Source organism: Semicossyphus pulcher, unplaced genomic scaffold (genome assembly GCF_022749685.1).
Source record: "Semicossyphus pulcher isolate SPU_LCO1_2020_fin unplaced genomic scaffold, fSemPul1.0.p SCAF_17, whole genome shotgun sequence".
Lineage (NCBI taxonomy): Eukaryota > Metazoa > Chordata > Actinopteri > Labriformes > Labridae > Semicossyphus > Semicossyphus pulcher.
In genome coordinates, this window is record NW_027211681.1 from 28,698,353 (window position 1) to 28,714,621 (window position 16,269).

The 16,269-nt window shown below is 44.9% G+C and overlaps 1 protein-coding gene across 1 annotated transcript; it reads left to right on the top strand.

Annotated features, from left to right (window-relative positions):
• Positions 1-102: 102 nt before the first annotated feature.
• LOC138595288 (heterogeneous nuclear ribonucleoprotein L-like) lies at positions 103-13,208 on the top strand. Its single transcript, XM_069666653.1, has 13 exons — positions 103-346; positions 7,022-7,140; positions 7,489-7,726; positions 8,314-8,399; positions 8,690-8,786; positions 8,920-8,992; positions 9,838-9,897; positions 10,018-10,247; positions 10,354-10,475; positions 11,305-11,503; positions 11,977-12,034; positions 12,194-12,292; positions 13,063-13,208. The coding sequence occupies exons 1-13, from the start codon at positions 170-172 to the stop codon at positions 13,116-13,118; spliced, it is 1,614 nt and encodes a 537-aa protein (XP_069522754.1). The 5' UTR covers positions 103-169; the 3' UTR covers positions 13,119-13,208.
• The last annotated feature ends 3,061 nt before the right edge of the window (positions 13,209-16,269 follow it).

A 16,269-nucleotide genomic window follows, 5' to 3' on the forward strand; every position in this document is an offset into this window, starting at 1 on the left:
AATGAGGCTGAACTTGACCTTTTTCTGTGTTCTGTTCTTGAAGTGAGACGTCTGTTTTTTTCTCCCTATCTTTGGAGAGAGAGAGAGAGAGAGAGAGAGAGAGAGAGAGAGAGAGAGAGCAGGTTCCATCGTCTCTTCCTCCGTCTCATCGTTGATTTCACCCTCAGTGATGGAGGAGAGAGAGGACAGAGGAGGAGGATACCACCGGGCAGCCAAGCGGCTCCGGACGGAGAGGGAGGCCGGCGGAGACGAGCTGGAGGACGGGGAGGAGGAGGAGGACTTCGCCGGAGAGGAGGCAGCGGGGAGCGGAGGCAGCGAGAGCAGGAGCCGGAGGAGCGGAGGGAAGGTGGGGAACGTTTCTGTTTCTGCTTCAGATATTCAGAGCTGAGAGGGAGGGTCACGTGTTCTGCTGGAGAGACAAAAAACTGCTCACAAAATATAATTTAAATCCATGAGATGAAAGGATCTTTGAGGGTAGTGAATAAAATCCATGCAAATTGTGTAAATGATACTACAAGTATAAAAGTCAGCAAGTGAATGAAGTTTACTTACATTTAACTTTCAACAGTGACAGCTGCAACCCACAGTGACATAATAACATCTACCCAGAGAGATCGGGCCTGATCCGTACGTGTCTGTATGTGGCATGTAAACGTGTCGCCCTCTCCCAGCAGGCACTCCGGCTGACTGTCCTGAATATTAGTAAGTGGTTAGCAGTGGTTAGTGCTGACGCTTTACTTTAGTGTATCATGGTTGTTAAACATACTCTAAACAGGGTCGTTCTGTAAGTTGCTTTTTATAGTGTGTGTGTTCATAGTTTTACAAAGTTCTCAAACACAGAAAGAGACACGCTTAGACAGAGGTCAGACACATGTTAGATATAACTGTGCAGGCTGCAGACTAAATATATATGAAAGGATAAACACAACAGTGTCACCTGTAGATGTAAGATAGGGGGTAAATGATGCGTGCAGAGGAGGCTGGAATAAATATGATATAAATAATGAAACAGGTTGCTTTACAAACATGAGGTTCAGTCCGACAGTATGACAGAGTGCAGAGGCTGGTGTTAGATGAAAGCGTCAACAGATAATATAATGTACCTGCAGAGAAGTCTGTGTTGCATATTGTCCCGGACACGTGGGTTAAACGCTCGTCACAGTGAGGACAGAAGCTGAGGATGTTTGAGCATCATGTAGCTCCTCAGTATAGTTTATTTTAGTGCTGTTTTACTGAGGGGTGTTTGCAGTGTGTGTGTGTGTGTGTGTGAAGCTGCTGCTGTTTACATGAAACAAGGAAATTAAAGAGTTTTATGACTCTGATGGTCGGTAAAGGTCAGATCTGATCACACGACAGAGCTCTGTACATTTAATAAAGAAACATCTAGAATAAGGAAACTGTGCTCTTCATTCTGCACTGTTTCATGAGCAGAAACATCCGAACAGACAGCAGTGAACAAAAACAAGCAGTAACGAGGACGATGGTTTCCACAGAAGGAGGCCTCCTCCTGCTCTGCATGTACACCTCCTTCTTCATCATGTCCGCCTGAAGCACTTTTTCTGTGGATGTGCGGCGGTCGTTATGCGAGTGTTGTGTCACAAAATCACATGAGAATAACTCGACACGCCAGCTAGAGACTGAGAAAACGGCTCGGAGCAAAGAGAAAGTTAGGTTACACTAAGAAGTGAAGAAGTTTTTGTTTTTCAGATTTGTTCAAAAGCAGCTCCTGATTCTGAATCTGAAAGCGAAGCAGCATGCTAAGCTAACTTTGCCTCGTGTTGAGCTTTGAGGCTGGCTAGCCACACTCTTTGTTGGACGTTAGCATTAGCTGAAACCGATGAGTTTTTGATAAACAATGGTATTTCAAGCATTACTCATCCTACTTCCAGCTCGGTCCGACCTGCGGAGACTCGTTGCTGCTCGGTAGATTTGGTTTAACAAAGACGTTAGCAAAGCAGCACAGCAGGTAAACATCAGCTGGGTTGTCCCGATGGGAAACTTTATACGTGTTTAAATGTTACTAAAATTAAAACAGAAATTAAACTATTTGGATTTCACATCCTTTTGTCTCAGCAGACTGTGGAGCCTCCAGTTTTCTACCCGACAAAAGAGGGAGATCAAACTCTCTCCATCCAGTGTCTTCAGATGTGTTCACCATGAGCCTGGTTCTGCGCCAGCTTCTTGCCTGTTACAGGAAGTGATTCTGTCTGTGAATAGTAGAACACAGAGGACGCTCTCCACCTGCTCTGTTTGTCCTCAGATAACATAAAACCCAATCACTGCTTATTTATTCCTCTCCTGCTCCGTGAGACAGTTCGGCCTCTCTGCGAGGTCCTGGCAGGGACAGGAAGTGCCCGCGCTCAGCAGGAAGTGAGGCCATCTGTCTACCTTGATGAAAGCGTCTGTGGTATTTTTCTCTCTGCATGAGCACCAGCAGTTTGAGAGTGTGTCAGCCTGTTAGAGAACTCATATAATCCACACATGCAGACAGAGAAGCATCGTACAGACGATAAATATCTACAGAGCTGAATTCTAAGAAATGCTCCTAAACACTGAAGGCTAATTGATTTTTAACAATGCTAGCTGCTAATATGAGGGTTATGTTTTGTGTGTGTGATGGACTGTGAAGAAACGTGGTTCAGACATTCATGTACCCTCAGGATGAACGGTAAAAACTCTGGTTGTTACAGTTCATCAATCCCATCCTGTTAGAAATGCATGCTTTTATCACGCTTACAAATGGTAATGTACGTACTGAGCTATTCCCTAGCTAATGGTAATGGCTAGGAGTTGGCAGAATGCTAACATTAGCTGCTATTAAATGATAGCTAACAGGTTTTCAAATGTAAACTTAAATGATGGCCTCTCGTCTCTCCAGATTTGAACTCTCCATTCTTCTCGTAGTTTCTGATAAATCAGGTGGTAAAATGTTTTATCATTTAAACCTGGAACACTTTCTGAAAGGACTTAGCTTCTCACCCTGAGTGGGACATCAAAGGAAAATGGCCGCCGTTGAATATATAGTGAATGGGTCTGAGGATTGTTCACATCAGTCAGCTGGCTTCTCAAAAGACAGAAATATGTTTAATGTAATGTGTGGATGACAAAATGTGTGTGAGAGTCTGACAGCTACAGCCTCCTCTCTCTGAACATATCAGCCCTCTGCAGACAGAGAGCATCATGGGAAAGAGAGTGCAACAGTGACCAGTAGAGGCCTGGTTTGAAGCTGTTTGTGCATCACTTCCTGCCAACAGACAGACAGACTGCAGTCCATGTGTGAACTCTGCGGACCATTTTTACATTTTAATTATTGAATCTTCTGCAGCTTGTGTTTTTTTAATTAGCCTCCTCTGAGCTGAGAGCAGGGCAGGGAGCGAGCACGAGGTTAAACATTCAGACACATGAACCTCCAATCAGAGCTCAGGTTGTGTTTCTGTGCAGCAGTCAGAGTCGCTGGGATTTGCATGCTCTGTGAATCACCTGCTGAGCTGTGGATTATTACGTTCAGAGTTCCGGCTCCTCCAGACTTCAGTCGACATCAAAGAGCCTTTGATCTCTCAGGTTTTCATGCGTCTAATGGAGTGAAGATCAAACAGGAAGCAGCAGTCGTCGTGTTGAACTGACCTGAGGACAGCAGTGATCTGATGTCTGATTCACAGAACACAAGTCTGAGTGCAAAGTCAACCTTTCATGTTCTCACGTAGATGAACGAGTGAATCAGGAGCCTTCATTGATCCATGCAGCTGCTCCAAACATAAAGCAGGCACGAGTTTACTGACAGGTCCATTCATCCATTCATCCCTTCATTCAAACAGCCATCCCTCTGTCCATCAATGGACTGACATCATCAACCTACCATCCATCCACCCATTTATCACCTAATCTGTCCATCCATCCATCCATCCATCCATCCATCCACCCATTTATCACCTAATCTGTCCATTCATCCATCCATCCATCCATCCATCCATCCATCCATCCATCCACCCATTTATCACCTAATCTGTCCATTCATCCATCCATCCATCCATCCATCCATCCACCCATTTATCACCTAATCTGTCCATCCATCCATCCATCCATCCATCCATCCATCCATCCACCCATTTATCACCTAATCTGTCCATTCATCCATCCATCCATCCATCCATCCATCCATTTATCACCTAATCTGTCCATTCATCCATCCATCCATCCATCCATCCATCCATCCACCCATTTATCAACTAATCTGTCCATTCATCCATCCATCCATCCATCCACCCATCCATCCAGCCATCCATCCACCCATTTATCAACTAATCTGTCCATTCATCCATCCATCCATCCACCCATTTATCAACTAATCTGTCCATTCATCCATCCATCCATCCACCCATTTATCAACTAATCTGTCCATTCATCCATCATCCATCCATCCACCCATTTATCAACTAATCTGTCCATTCATCCATCCATCCATCCACCCATTTATCAACTAATCTGTCCATTCATCCATCATCCATCCATCCACCCATTTATCAACTAATCTGTCCATTCATCCATCCATCCATCCATCCATTTATCAACTAATCTGTCCATCCATCCATCCATCCATCCATCCATCCACCCATTTATCAATGACCTCAGCCTCTTTACTAACCTGCCTCCTGATGTAGTTCTCTCCGCATCCTTTCAGCCTGTTTGTTGTCATTAAAGTAACATCTGTTTGTTTTGGCTGAAAAACAAAGAACGCCGGTAGTTGGTGTCCATCAGAGAAATCCTGGTTCTGATCCGAGCTAACAGCTCATCACACTGGGCACTGGTCAGCCTCAAGGAGCTGGAAGCAGCAGGAGAGTTCATCAGACACAGCTCAGGAGGAGGAGGGAGGTTAACCAGCTGTGAGAGGACAGGGGATGATATGAACACAGACATGATGGGGTTTGTTTTTCTGACTTATCTGGGAGGTTAAATATTCCTGGGATGTGTTTAACCAACACAAATGATCCTGTAGGAGGCGCTAACAGGACCTCGTTCACACATTACAGAGCACTCTGCTTACAGGAGCTCAGCAGGGACAAACTGTCAGACTGTCAGATCTCCTCTCTGCTCACACACACACACTCGCACACGCACACACGCACACTCAGTTCATAAATGATGAATCACCCTGCCTCGTTAGCCCCTTTAAAAGCTCGTTAGCTCAGCGGCTGACACAGCTAATGTTTACAGGGAAGCGTCAGGGAGGAGGAGGATGAGCTGAGGCCGCAGAGTCAGTCAGAGCTGTAATCATACAGCCGGCCTGACAGGAAGGAAGCGACCTGTCACTGAACGCTCTCACACACTCACTGAATAAAGACACACACGTTCCCCTGAAAAGCTGTGAGTCAGAGAAATGCTAACCAAACTGCATCTCTTTACAACATAATCCCTTCTCTATGTGTCTCATTGCCGTGTGGGTACGTCAGTAACACCTCCTCAGAGTCGACGCTGCCATAAAACCGAGCCCAGCGTAGATGCAGTGTTGGGTTCTCTCATCTCACCACACTACAGCCGGTGGAAAGTATAACTCTAGTCACCTGTTTTCTCTGAATAGACGAGCTGAACGTTGAGGTTGAAACTTTCTGGTCAGTCAATACAGACACAAAAAACTCAGACAAAAATAACAGGCAGAAAAACGAACCACACTAATGAGCTAAATTAGGACGACTAACTGACAGCTGTCTGAACCTTAGTGGTTACAGCGTAGAGATGTTATTTACAAACCTATTAGAACCTACTTTTACATGTTTTGGGTCTAAACGACTCACAGGAACACAAAGTGTGTGAGTGTCTCCAGTAGATGTGTTCATCCTGCAGCAGTGAAACAGGCTGTAATGGCTGCAACATAATCCATGATGGGTCAAAGGTCGTCCACTAAAAGTTATTTGTTCTTATGTTTTTCTGAATGGAGTCTGGTGTGTGTGCAGAGAGCGATGTAACGTCTGTGTGTGGTTAAAACAATCATCTTCCTCTGTAACAAAAAGGTCTATCTCTGTAGGGATCCTTTCTGTCATGTTGTCACACACTTAGAATAACAATCTGAGCCTGTGGGTGGAAACAACAAGAACTTTTAGTGGGCGACCTTTGACCCATCAAGGATTATGTTGCAGCCATTACAGCCTGTTTCACTGCTGCAGGATGAACACATCTACTGGAGACATTCAAACACTTTCTGCTCCTATTTGTCCTTTAGACCATAATAAGTACAAAAAAAGGCCCAAGTTTAAAAATATGAATATAATATAACAGATTTATTCTGTATTTACGGAAACAGAAGTTCCATTTAGAGGCGGGAAGTTTAAATTTAAACCTCATATTTGTAAAATAATTATTATGAGCCAGCATTCATCAGTAGGAATGACTAAAATCTGAAGGAAACAGTGTATAAGAGTGTCTGAACATGAGGCCCAAAGTGTTGGACGGCCGCAGTGACTCTGATCTGATCTTGCAGAGGTCAAAGCGTGTTTCCTGCAGGCGTCGGCGTTCAGCCTCCACCTGCTGCAGAAAACAGGTCAGGCTGCAAAATCTGCAACCCTCGCTCAACCTCTTCCTGACAAACACAGACAACATGTTTTCGTCTTTGATGCTGAGTGAACATTTTCTAAATGTCACCGTCTTGATATCTTCTCACCCACACCTTCACACCTGCAGTCTGCAACAGCTCACCAAAACAAGAGCTTCATCTGATCTGTGAACTTGAAATGCTGCTGGAGCCAAATGATCATTATTATAAAAGATAAATATTCCAATCCTTGAGTAAAAGAACCATTAACATTAAAAAATTAAATAACATTATTTTTCCTGCATTAGGAGGAAACATCTTACAGTGTTACTTCAGTACAGCAGTATTCTCAGTTTGATGGAGCAAATGTCAGTGAACTCTTTTCTCCTGTTAGATTGTAAATGCAGCTTCAGTTTTAACAAACATAATCAGATCTGTAGTTTAAAGAACTTTTACTGAAACAGACTTCACTGACGTTTCGTTCTCTTCTCTCTGCAGGGCCGTCTGGAGGAGAGTCACCGCATCCCCCCGTCTCCGGTCGTCCACGTGCGAGGACTTTGTGATGCCGTGGTGGAGGCAGATCTGGTGGAGGGGCTCGAAAAGTTTGGCAACATCTGGTAACATGTTCGATTCAAACACCAACTACATGTTCCAAAGAGCAACATGCCTTCATCAAACCATTCGACTCCCTGATGAAGGCATGTTGCCGAAACGTGTCAGAGTTTGTTGTTAGGTTTGACATGACCATGCTAACACAAGGCATTGTAATAGTTTAAAGACACATCGGGGGTTTCTTCGTTTTTTTGAGCTATCCAAAGAGCACCACAAGCTTTCTCAATTTGAGTCCAGGAGGCGCTCCTTCCCTGATGTTTCTGACCATCTTCAAGAAGTGCCTCAAAGACAATGTTCTTTGTTCCTGAGTGAAGCCCCGCCTCCTCTGACCCACCTGTCTGCTCTGTCTGTAGCTACGTGATGATGATGCCCTTCAAGCGTCAGGCTCTGGTGGAGTTCGACAGCGTGGAGAGCGCTGAGCGCTGCGTGTCCGCTGGAACCCGTGAGGCGGTCTGCATCGCCGAGCAGCAGGCCTTCTTCAACTTCTCCACCAGCCAGAGGATCAGCAGACCGACCAACGCTGACGACCCCACCAGGGGGAACAAAGTCCTGCTGCTGTCCGTCCAGAACCCGCTGTACCCCATCACCACCGTGAGTCCAGCAGAACCTCAGCTATCATATGTATATTTTTAAACTGGGCCCTCTTTTTACATGTTTCGAGGTCTTAAGGAATTAAAGGAACAGAAAGTGTGTGAATGTCTCCAGTAGATGTGTTCATCCTGCAGCAGTGAAACAGGCTGTAATGACTGCAACATAATCCTTGATGGGTCAAAGGTCGCCCACTAAAAGTTCTTGTTGTTTCCACTGACAGGCTCAGATTGTTATTCTAAGTGTGTGACAACATGACAGAAAGGATCCCTACAGAGATAGACCTTTTTGTTCCAGAGGAAGATGATTGTTTTAACCACACACAGACGTTACATCGCTCTCTGCACACACACCAGACTCCATTCAGAAAAACACTGATTTAAGCTCCAAATAAACTTTGCTGGTGTTCAGCTGCATCGATCACTTAGTTTGTTTGATTTATTGTGTTTTGCACAATATTGGTGCAGGATGAACACATGTACTGGAGACGTTCACACACTGTTTGTACCTTATTGATTATTTACTCTCTCTCTCTCTCTCTCTCTCTCTCTCTCTCTCTCATCCTCTCTCTCTCTCTCTCTCTCTCTCAGGATGTTCTGTACACTGTCTGTAACCCTGTCGGTAACGTCCTTCGCATCGTCATCTTCAAACGTAACGGCATCCAGGCCATGGTGGAATATCCTGACTGTGTGTGTGTGTGTGTGTGTGTGTGTGTGTGTGTGTGTGTGTGTTTAAAGTGGAGATGTGTTTAACTTTTAATCTGCAGTTCAGAGCTGAATAAACTCTTTATCAGAGCAGCTGGAGGTCAGAGGAGCGTCTAAGCTAATCGTTCTGTTGAACCAGGAAAATCAAAGGTCAGATTTAGAGTCAGACCGCAGACCTCGAGGAGGTGGTGGTCTGCTTTCTCTCCTCTGATTGGCTGTCTGCTGATGATCCTGATGAGTCATCCTTAACAAGCTCGTTAACGTTTGAGACGGTGGAGGACGCTCAGAAGGCCAAACTGGCTCTGAACGGGGCCGACATCTACGCCGGCTGCTGCACGCTCAAGATCGAGTACGCTCGGGTAAACACACACACACACACAAACACACTCCTGACACACACACGCTCTGCTGCATGCACACATACACAGCCTCACTCTCATGCCCACGCACACACACCCACAAAGAGGTGCTGTGCTCTGTCGCCCCCTGCAGCCCAACAGACTGAACGTCATCCGCAACGACAACAGCAGCTGGGATTACACCAAACCCTTCCTACTGCACCGAGGTACAACACTCTCACACACACACACACACACACACACACACACACAGGTTCACCATGATAGAAGGAGAAAGCACACCTTTTAAGGGACGCCACAGGACCCTTGAAACAGACCTGAGCACAGAAGAAAACAGACGGTTACAGGTGCTGAACAGTACCTCGTGCACCTGTCACACAGACCCTGACTGTTCCTTTAAACAGACACTACGTAGGAACTGACGCTGAGTGGCACCTTCAAACTGACCCAACCATGTGTTACAAAGGAAGAAACCAGTCGCTGATGCAAAGCCTGCCTTGTAACAGATGCTAAGGGCTGCTGGGAAACACACCTTACAGGTGGGTAGAAAGGAACAAAATAGACCTTAAAACAGACCTCACCGTAAAAAAGACCCTAAAGGCGTCCTTCAACAGGAGCTATAGGGTACCATGAAGCCTCTGAGGGACACACCTGAACAGGTAAAAGGTACCTTGAAACAGAAATAAGCACGTGTTAGACAGGAAGTCAACAGACCTAAAACAGACACTGAAATGAATCCAGAAACAGACCTCACTACAGGTGTAAACCATCCATGAAGCAGACGGTACAGTTTACCTGTAGTTTACCTGTAGTTTACCTTGTGTCAGAGTTTTGTTCAGCCTGACTGAACGATGTGATCAGCTCATTAGATTCTCTGTTTTACCTGCACAGTGAAGACAGAAAGAAGGGTGCTGATTGGTTGAAGGTGAAGCTGTTTTTGAGAGAGGAGGAGGATCATGAGAGACGAACACCTTCACCTCCCGCTGCTCCGACCTCCCAAGCTTCCTGTCTGCTTCTGCTTTGCTAAATTTACAGTGTTTGTGTGTTACAGAGCGAGGAAAGGGGAGGCAGCGTCAGGCCATCCTGGGAGAGCATCCATCCAACGGCTACGGTAATCTGTCTGTCTGTCTGTCTGTCTGTCTGTCTGTCTGTCTGTCTGTCTGTCTGTCTCCCTCCCTCCAGCTGCTTCATCCTCAGTCTGTCCTTCAGAGAGTTGTTTGTCCCTCTGCAGGCCCACACTGCCCCCTGCTGCCTCTGCCTGCTAACAGCAGGTACAGGAGGAGCAGCGAGGAGGTGCAGGACATGATCACCTACCCACTGCTCCTTCCTAAGACCTCCTCCTCCTCCTTCCTGGGCCATGCCGCCTCCAGCTCTGTTGCCATGGTGAGCAGCCTCCATCCCGCCAACATGAACTGCAGCCGCATCTTCAACCTCTTCTGTCTGTACGGCAACGTGGAGAAGGTGAGTGCGGTCCCACCTGACCCTCAGGGAGACGAGATGATTGGACTTTTGGTAAATGTTGTGTCACCTGTCAATCATCCTGAATCCTGTCTGTTCGTGTCTGCAGGTGAAGTTCATGAAGAGCGTTCCCGGCACTGCGCTGGTGGAGATGGGAGACGAGTACGCGGTGGACCGAGCTGTGACTCACCTCAACAGCATCAAGGTGTTCGGCAAAAAGCTCACCGTCTGGTGAGTCCTGAAACTCCCAGTAGCTCTAAGTCCACATTCAGGAGACACAAAGGTGGGCACAGGTCGGGTGGATACATCGGTCTACAACAAGATATCTCAATAACTGCGTGACATCAGCTGTGAATATTTATGTTCCCAACATGGGAAGTCAAACTGACTTTAACAACCTCCTGACTTTTCCTTTAGCTCATCAATCAGAACAAAGTTTTCACCACCAAATGTCTCTGAAACAGACGGACGTGTATTGATATTGACTTGACTGCAAGAAAGACTCACAAAAAACACTTACACCCAAAAACAAACAGATGTTACTGAGATTTAATGACAATAAACAGGCTGACAGGATGCTGAAATAACGACAGGTTTGTAAAGAGGCTGAGTTCATGCTTCGTCAGGTCTGTCTGCAAGACGACAAGAACATGACTTCAAAATGACTTTTTTCAATGGAGTTTGGTTTGAACATTTCTGATGCAACATCAGGACGACAGGAGAATCTTAATGTCAACAGGCTCGCAGCACAGCATCGCACATTCTTTTTGCAAATACATGAGAAACACAAATTTGGATCTATTTGTGTCGATTATCGTTTGTTTTTACTTTGTAATTGTGCTGCCTGAATAATTCACTTTAGGTCGAAAAATACCTCCAACCAATCAGCTAACAGGATGGATGTATTTTGACTCATTGTGAAAACTTTCGTTGAAACTCCTGCAGCTTCCGAGATTTGTCTCATCTTTGGCTGCATAGACACAAAAATGATGTCCTGACTGATCTTCTTTTTGTTCTCTCTCTCCATCCATCCATCCATCCGACCCTCTCCTCCTCTCAGTGTGTCCAAGCAGCAGGCTGTGATTCCCAGTCAGGTGTTTGAGCTTGCCGACGGCACCAGCAGCTACCAGGACTTCAGTCTGACCCGAAACAACCGCTTCAGCAGCACGCAGAGCAGCAGGAACATCATCCAGCCTCCAGCAGCCGTCCTGCACTTCTACAACGCCCCGCCCACCCTCAGCCAGCAACAGCTGCACAAGGTGAGAGAACACCTGCACGAGGACTTCTAATGGACAGAGATGAGTTTTAGATGGGTTGGAAGGAGATGGATGACTGAGAGAGACTTCTAAAGAGGTGTAAACTGAAAGATAATGGGGCTGAGTATGGAGCCCTGTGGGACACCTTCTCTGATGAGAGGGCATTTAACAGTGATGTGGTGGATTTGTTGTTTCTCAAACATTTAAGATAAATCTTCACATCGTTTAGCTCGGTTTAGCTTCTGTTTTTCCTCAGTTTAACTTTCAAAATTCATGATTTGTTTGTGGTGAAAATGTCGCATTTAAGGATCATTAAACACAAGAGACCAGGTAAAACGATGATTGGTCGGTCTGGGAGCCGATTTAATCTCGACATTGCTCCTTTGTCTCTTGTCATGCACTAGATGCAATAAAGAGGCAAACATTTAGTTTGTGTTCTCAACAGTCTGACCTCCCTCCCCTTTCTTCATCTGCAGCTCTGCACTGAACACAACGCTCCCGTCTTCACAAAGTTCAAGGTCTTTGATGCCAAACGTGAGTTTAACCAAACACTCAGCAGACAAGGAAGTAACTTACATTTAAATCTGGGGTTTACGGCTGAAGAAATCTACTGGAGCAACAATTCTTGTACATATACTGATGTGTTGTCCTTCATCATTTTCCTCCTCCTCCTCTTTCTCTTCCTCCCAGCAGCCAGCTCTAAGACTCTGTCGGGTCTGCTGGAGTTTGACAGTAAAACTGACGCTGTGGAGGCTCTGACCGTCCTCAACCACCACCAGATCAGAATACCCAGTAAGTACCTGACACACAGGTAACACAAGACCAACTGTTTACAGAACCAATAATGCAGCTCCTCTCTATTATATTAAGGCTTAAAGTGACACATCATGAGGGGCGTGGCCTCTTTGAGTGACAGCTGGGAGCTGCTAGCTGTCTGCTAGGTGTCCCCTCAGCTAACTCAGTCACTGAACGTAACCTCTGGGCCGTGTTTGTGCTGTTGTAAATATCAGACAGATAATCTGTGTGTTTATTGGACTAACAGACTGTCCAACACGTCTCACACACTGTTGTTACACTAATTTATATGTTAGCACTGATTAGCAGCTAGCTGTGTCTGTGCTCACCGTACCTGCTCGTTAGTCAACTTAACCCCTTGTTTCTCTTCAGCTCTGCCCTCTCTTCCAAATATGGTCACTTCTGGCTCCAAAAAACATCACAATCGCCAAAACACCAAACTCTCGTCTTCAAAATGTCCCTGCAGCTGTTTCCAGTTCTTATCTCTGCAGTAAACGTGACATGATCATAATGTTTCTAACAAAGTCGGTGATGAAGTTGTTCTGCTGTGGCTGATCCTAGGAGGTGATGTCATCCAACACTATAGCACAGGCAGACAGGCAGACAGACAGGTCACTACATGCATTCACCACTAGATGTCAGGCTCCAAACACACGTGATAAACGACGACCTCTGCACACGGAGTCATTGTGGTTATTATAGTGGGCTGAGGCCTCACACAGAGCGCTCACAGTGCTGATTTCAGTGTTTCCCTCTCTGACCTGCAGACAGCTCCAACCCCTTCACCCTGAAACTCTGCTTCTCCACCTCCTCCCACCTGTGATCCAGAAACAAGATGGCCGCCACAGTGTCCCCTCCTCCAGGCCGAACCAGAGAGGACGTTTGTAGATTACAAAAAGAGAAAGAAGTGGACAACAGGATAGAGGCTGTGTTGGAAATGCCATACTATACGAGCATCACGTCCTGATGTGGCCTACATGTAGTCTGCAGTATGCAAACACAAGCTAAATGTGCAGTAAAATGTTGGCAGGCTGGTGTTTACGTCTGCTTTCCAAAAGTGGAAACAGCTCCGAACTACAGACTATGAAGGCAGTTTGTAGTATACAGTATACAGTGTGCAGTATACAGTATACAGTACACAATATACAGTATACAGTGTGCAGTATACAGTGTGCACTGTACAGTACACAGTATACAGTACACAGTATACAGTGTGCAGTATACAGTGTGCACTGTACAGTATACAGTACACAATATACAGTATACAGTGTGCAGTATACAGTGTGCACTGTACAGTATACAGTACACAGTATACAGTGTGCAGTATACAGTATACAGTACACAGTATACAGTGTGCAGTATACAGTGTGCAGTGTGCAGTATACAGTGTGCAGTGTACAGTATACAGTATACAGTGTGGAGTATACAGTATACAGTGTGCAGTGTACAGTATACAGTATACAGTGTGCAGTATACAGTATACAGTGTGCAGTATACAGTGTGCAGTATACAGTATACAGTGTGCAGTGTACAGTATACAGTATACAGTGTGCAGTATACAGTGTACAGTATACAGTGTCAGTATACAGTATACAGTGTGCAGTGTACAGTATACAGTGTGCAGTATACAGTATACAGTGTACAGTGTCAGTATACAGTGTACAGTATACAGTATACAGTGTGCAGTGTACAGTGTACAGTATACAGTATACAGTGTCAGTATACAGTGTCAGTATACAGTATACAGTGCAGTATACAGTGTGCAGTATACAGTACACAGTATACAGTATACAGTATGTAGTATGGCATTTCGAACACAGCCTTAGTTTTTGTCTTTCTTGTTTATTAGAAGCAGGAAGTGATGTCATGATGACGAGGCTTGATGATGCTTGATGTGCGGTGAACGTGAGGCGTCATCGCCTCCTTTTTTGTCTCTCTGAAGGATGTCAGCCGCCTGAGAGGAGATCTTCTGCTCCGGCTGAGTTTCATTAAAGCAAACATGAGGAATCAAATCAATAAACGTCTTCATCCCCACAAAACGCGCTCTCATACCCTGAAGGAAAAAGCATCAGCTGTTCCTCTGTACACAGTGAGGCAGCTGTTTGGAGGGAGATATATTTACTCAGGGACGAGTCAGTAAAAACTGTAAACATCAGATGTCAGGAGGATGGAGACATGTTTGATGATCTTTGAACATCCATAAATATTTCTGTTTTTTTAGGTCATCTTATTGATCAATGTGATTTTATTCAATGAAACATGTTTTGCAGTTTCTGCTAAGTATTTGTTTGTTCTCACAAAGTGAGCTCAAAGGTTCTTTGTTTGATTTGTTGATTGATACGGAAGCCCTGAGCGGACATGAATACATACATTTATTTACCCTGTGTTCCTGTGATCATTTCAGCTGTTTTCTGGAGATCTCAACTTATTGATCTCGTTATCTCGAGACATCAAAGCTGGTTTTCTCGTGATAACGGGATCATTTTCTGTCGATGCAGAAAACAGAGCAACAGGCTGCTCATTGTGATGTCTGCAGCTCTGAGGGTACGAGTTACGATCATCTGACGTTACGGTGCTGCAGCGCTGTTATCTCAAGATACATAAATCGAGATCTCCAGGTGCATGTCCGCTTAGGGCTTCCGTAGATAGATATCAACCTTTATTCTTATTTATTTTAAGAGGTCTACTGAAGTTAAAGGGTACGGAGGAATATATCTGCAGGTCATAAGGAAAGAAATTAAAGAATAAAGTCAAAATGATGAAAAATCTTCCTCTGATTCATTTATTCTTAGATCTGCATTCAAACTAAAGCGTCACTTCTTTGTCAACTTTATTTCCTAAATGCAGAATAAAAAGGGCGGCTCTAACACTCGTTCTAAAAACAGACATTGTTGGGATCTTATTTAAATCATCTGTTTCCTCTGTAACTTTGCTGTTTCTGAATTCATTCATTAGACGAGAAGTATAATTCTTGGTTTACTGAGGAAGTGAAAAATATCATCCTAGTTTCCTCTGTAATTATTAGTGCAAATCACAGACCGTATAAAAAGATGGCCGACATGACTGCTGCTCTCAGAAGTCGCTCCCTCTGGCTCTCACGTGGTCCCTTAAAACAAACAAGTGTTCCTGTAAATATAATCTGTGATTAAAAACACATTAAAGAACATGTTAAACCAACTGCTTGGTCGTTTTTGTATCATTACTGACTTTCATTAACTGATTTCACTTCTGAGCCGCAGAAAGAAAAGCTGTAAAAAAAAAATCTGATGAGACATATGAGAAAATGTCAGTTCACGCCAGCAGCCTATTACAACTCCTACTCAGGATTATTATGACGGGAGAAAAGATGGAAGTAAGGTGATGTTGTATAAAGAGCAGAGACAGAGCTGAGGCAGATTATAAGTTAAAGGCAGCAAAACAGGCAACAGGTGGGTTTAAAGAGACGAAGCGCAACACCAAGACAGACAATCCAAACAGGAAAACAAACCACGTGGCAGCAGTGAGGGAGGCTCCAGGAAACCAAAGTTAAGATTCGAAACACCAAAGTGATATGGTGTTAAAAGCTGCAGTTCCTCTGGTGTCCACTTGAGGCTGCCTCCAGCAGTGAGTCAGTCCCCATAGAGCCCCATGTTAAACTTTACAGCAGAAATAAACATGTTTACAGCCTGGTACAAAAAACAGTTTGGGTCTCTATAGCTCATTTCTCTCTTCATGACAACTGTACAGGGAGAATCTTTATACAGCTCACCTGTTTACATTATATTAAGGCTCATTAGGGGCGTGGCCTCTTTGAGTGACAGGTGGGAGCTGCTAGCTGTCTGCTAGGTGTCCCCTCAGCTAACTCAGTCACTGAACGTAACCTCTGGGCCGTGTTTGTGCTGTTGGAGCCTTTTGGAGATTTGTTCATGTAAATATCAGACAGATAATCTGTGTGTGCGCTTTATTGGACGAACAGACCATCCAACACGTCTGAT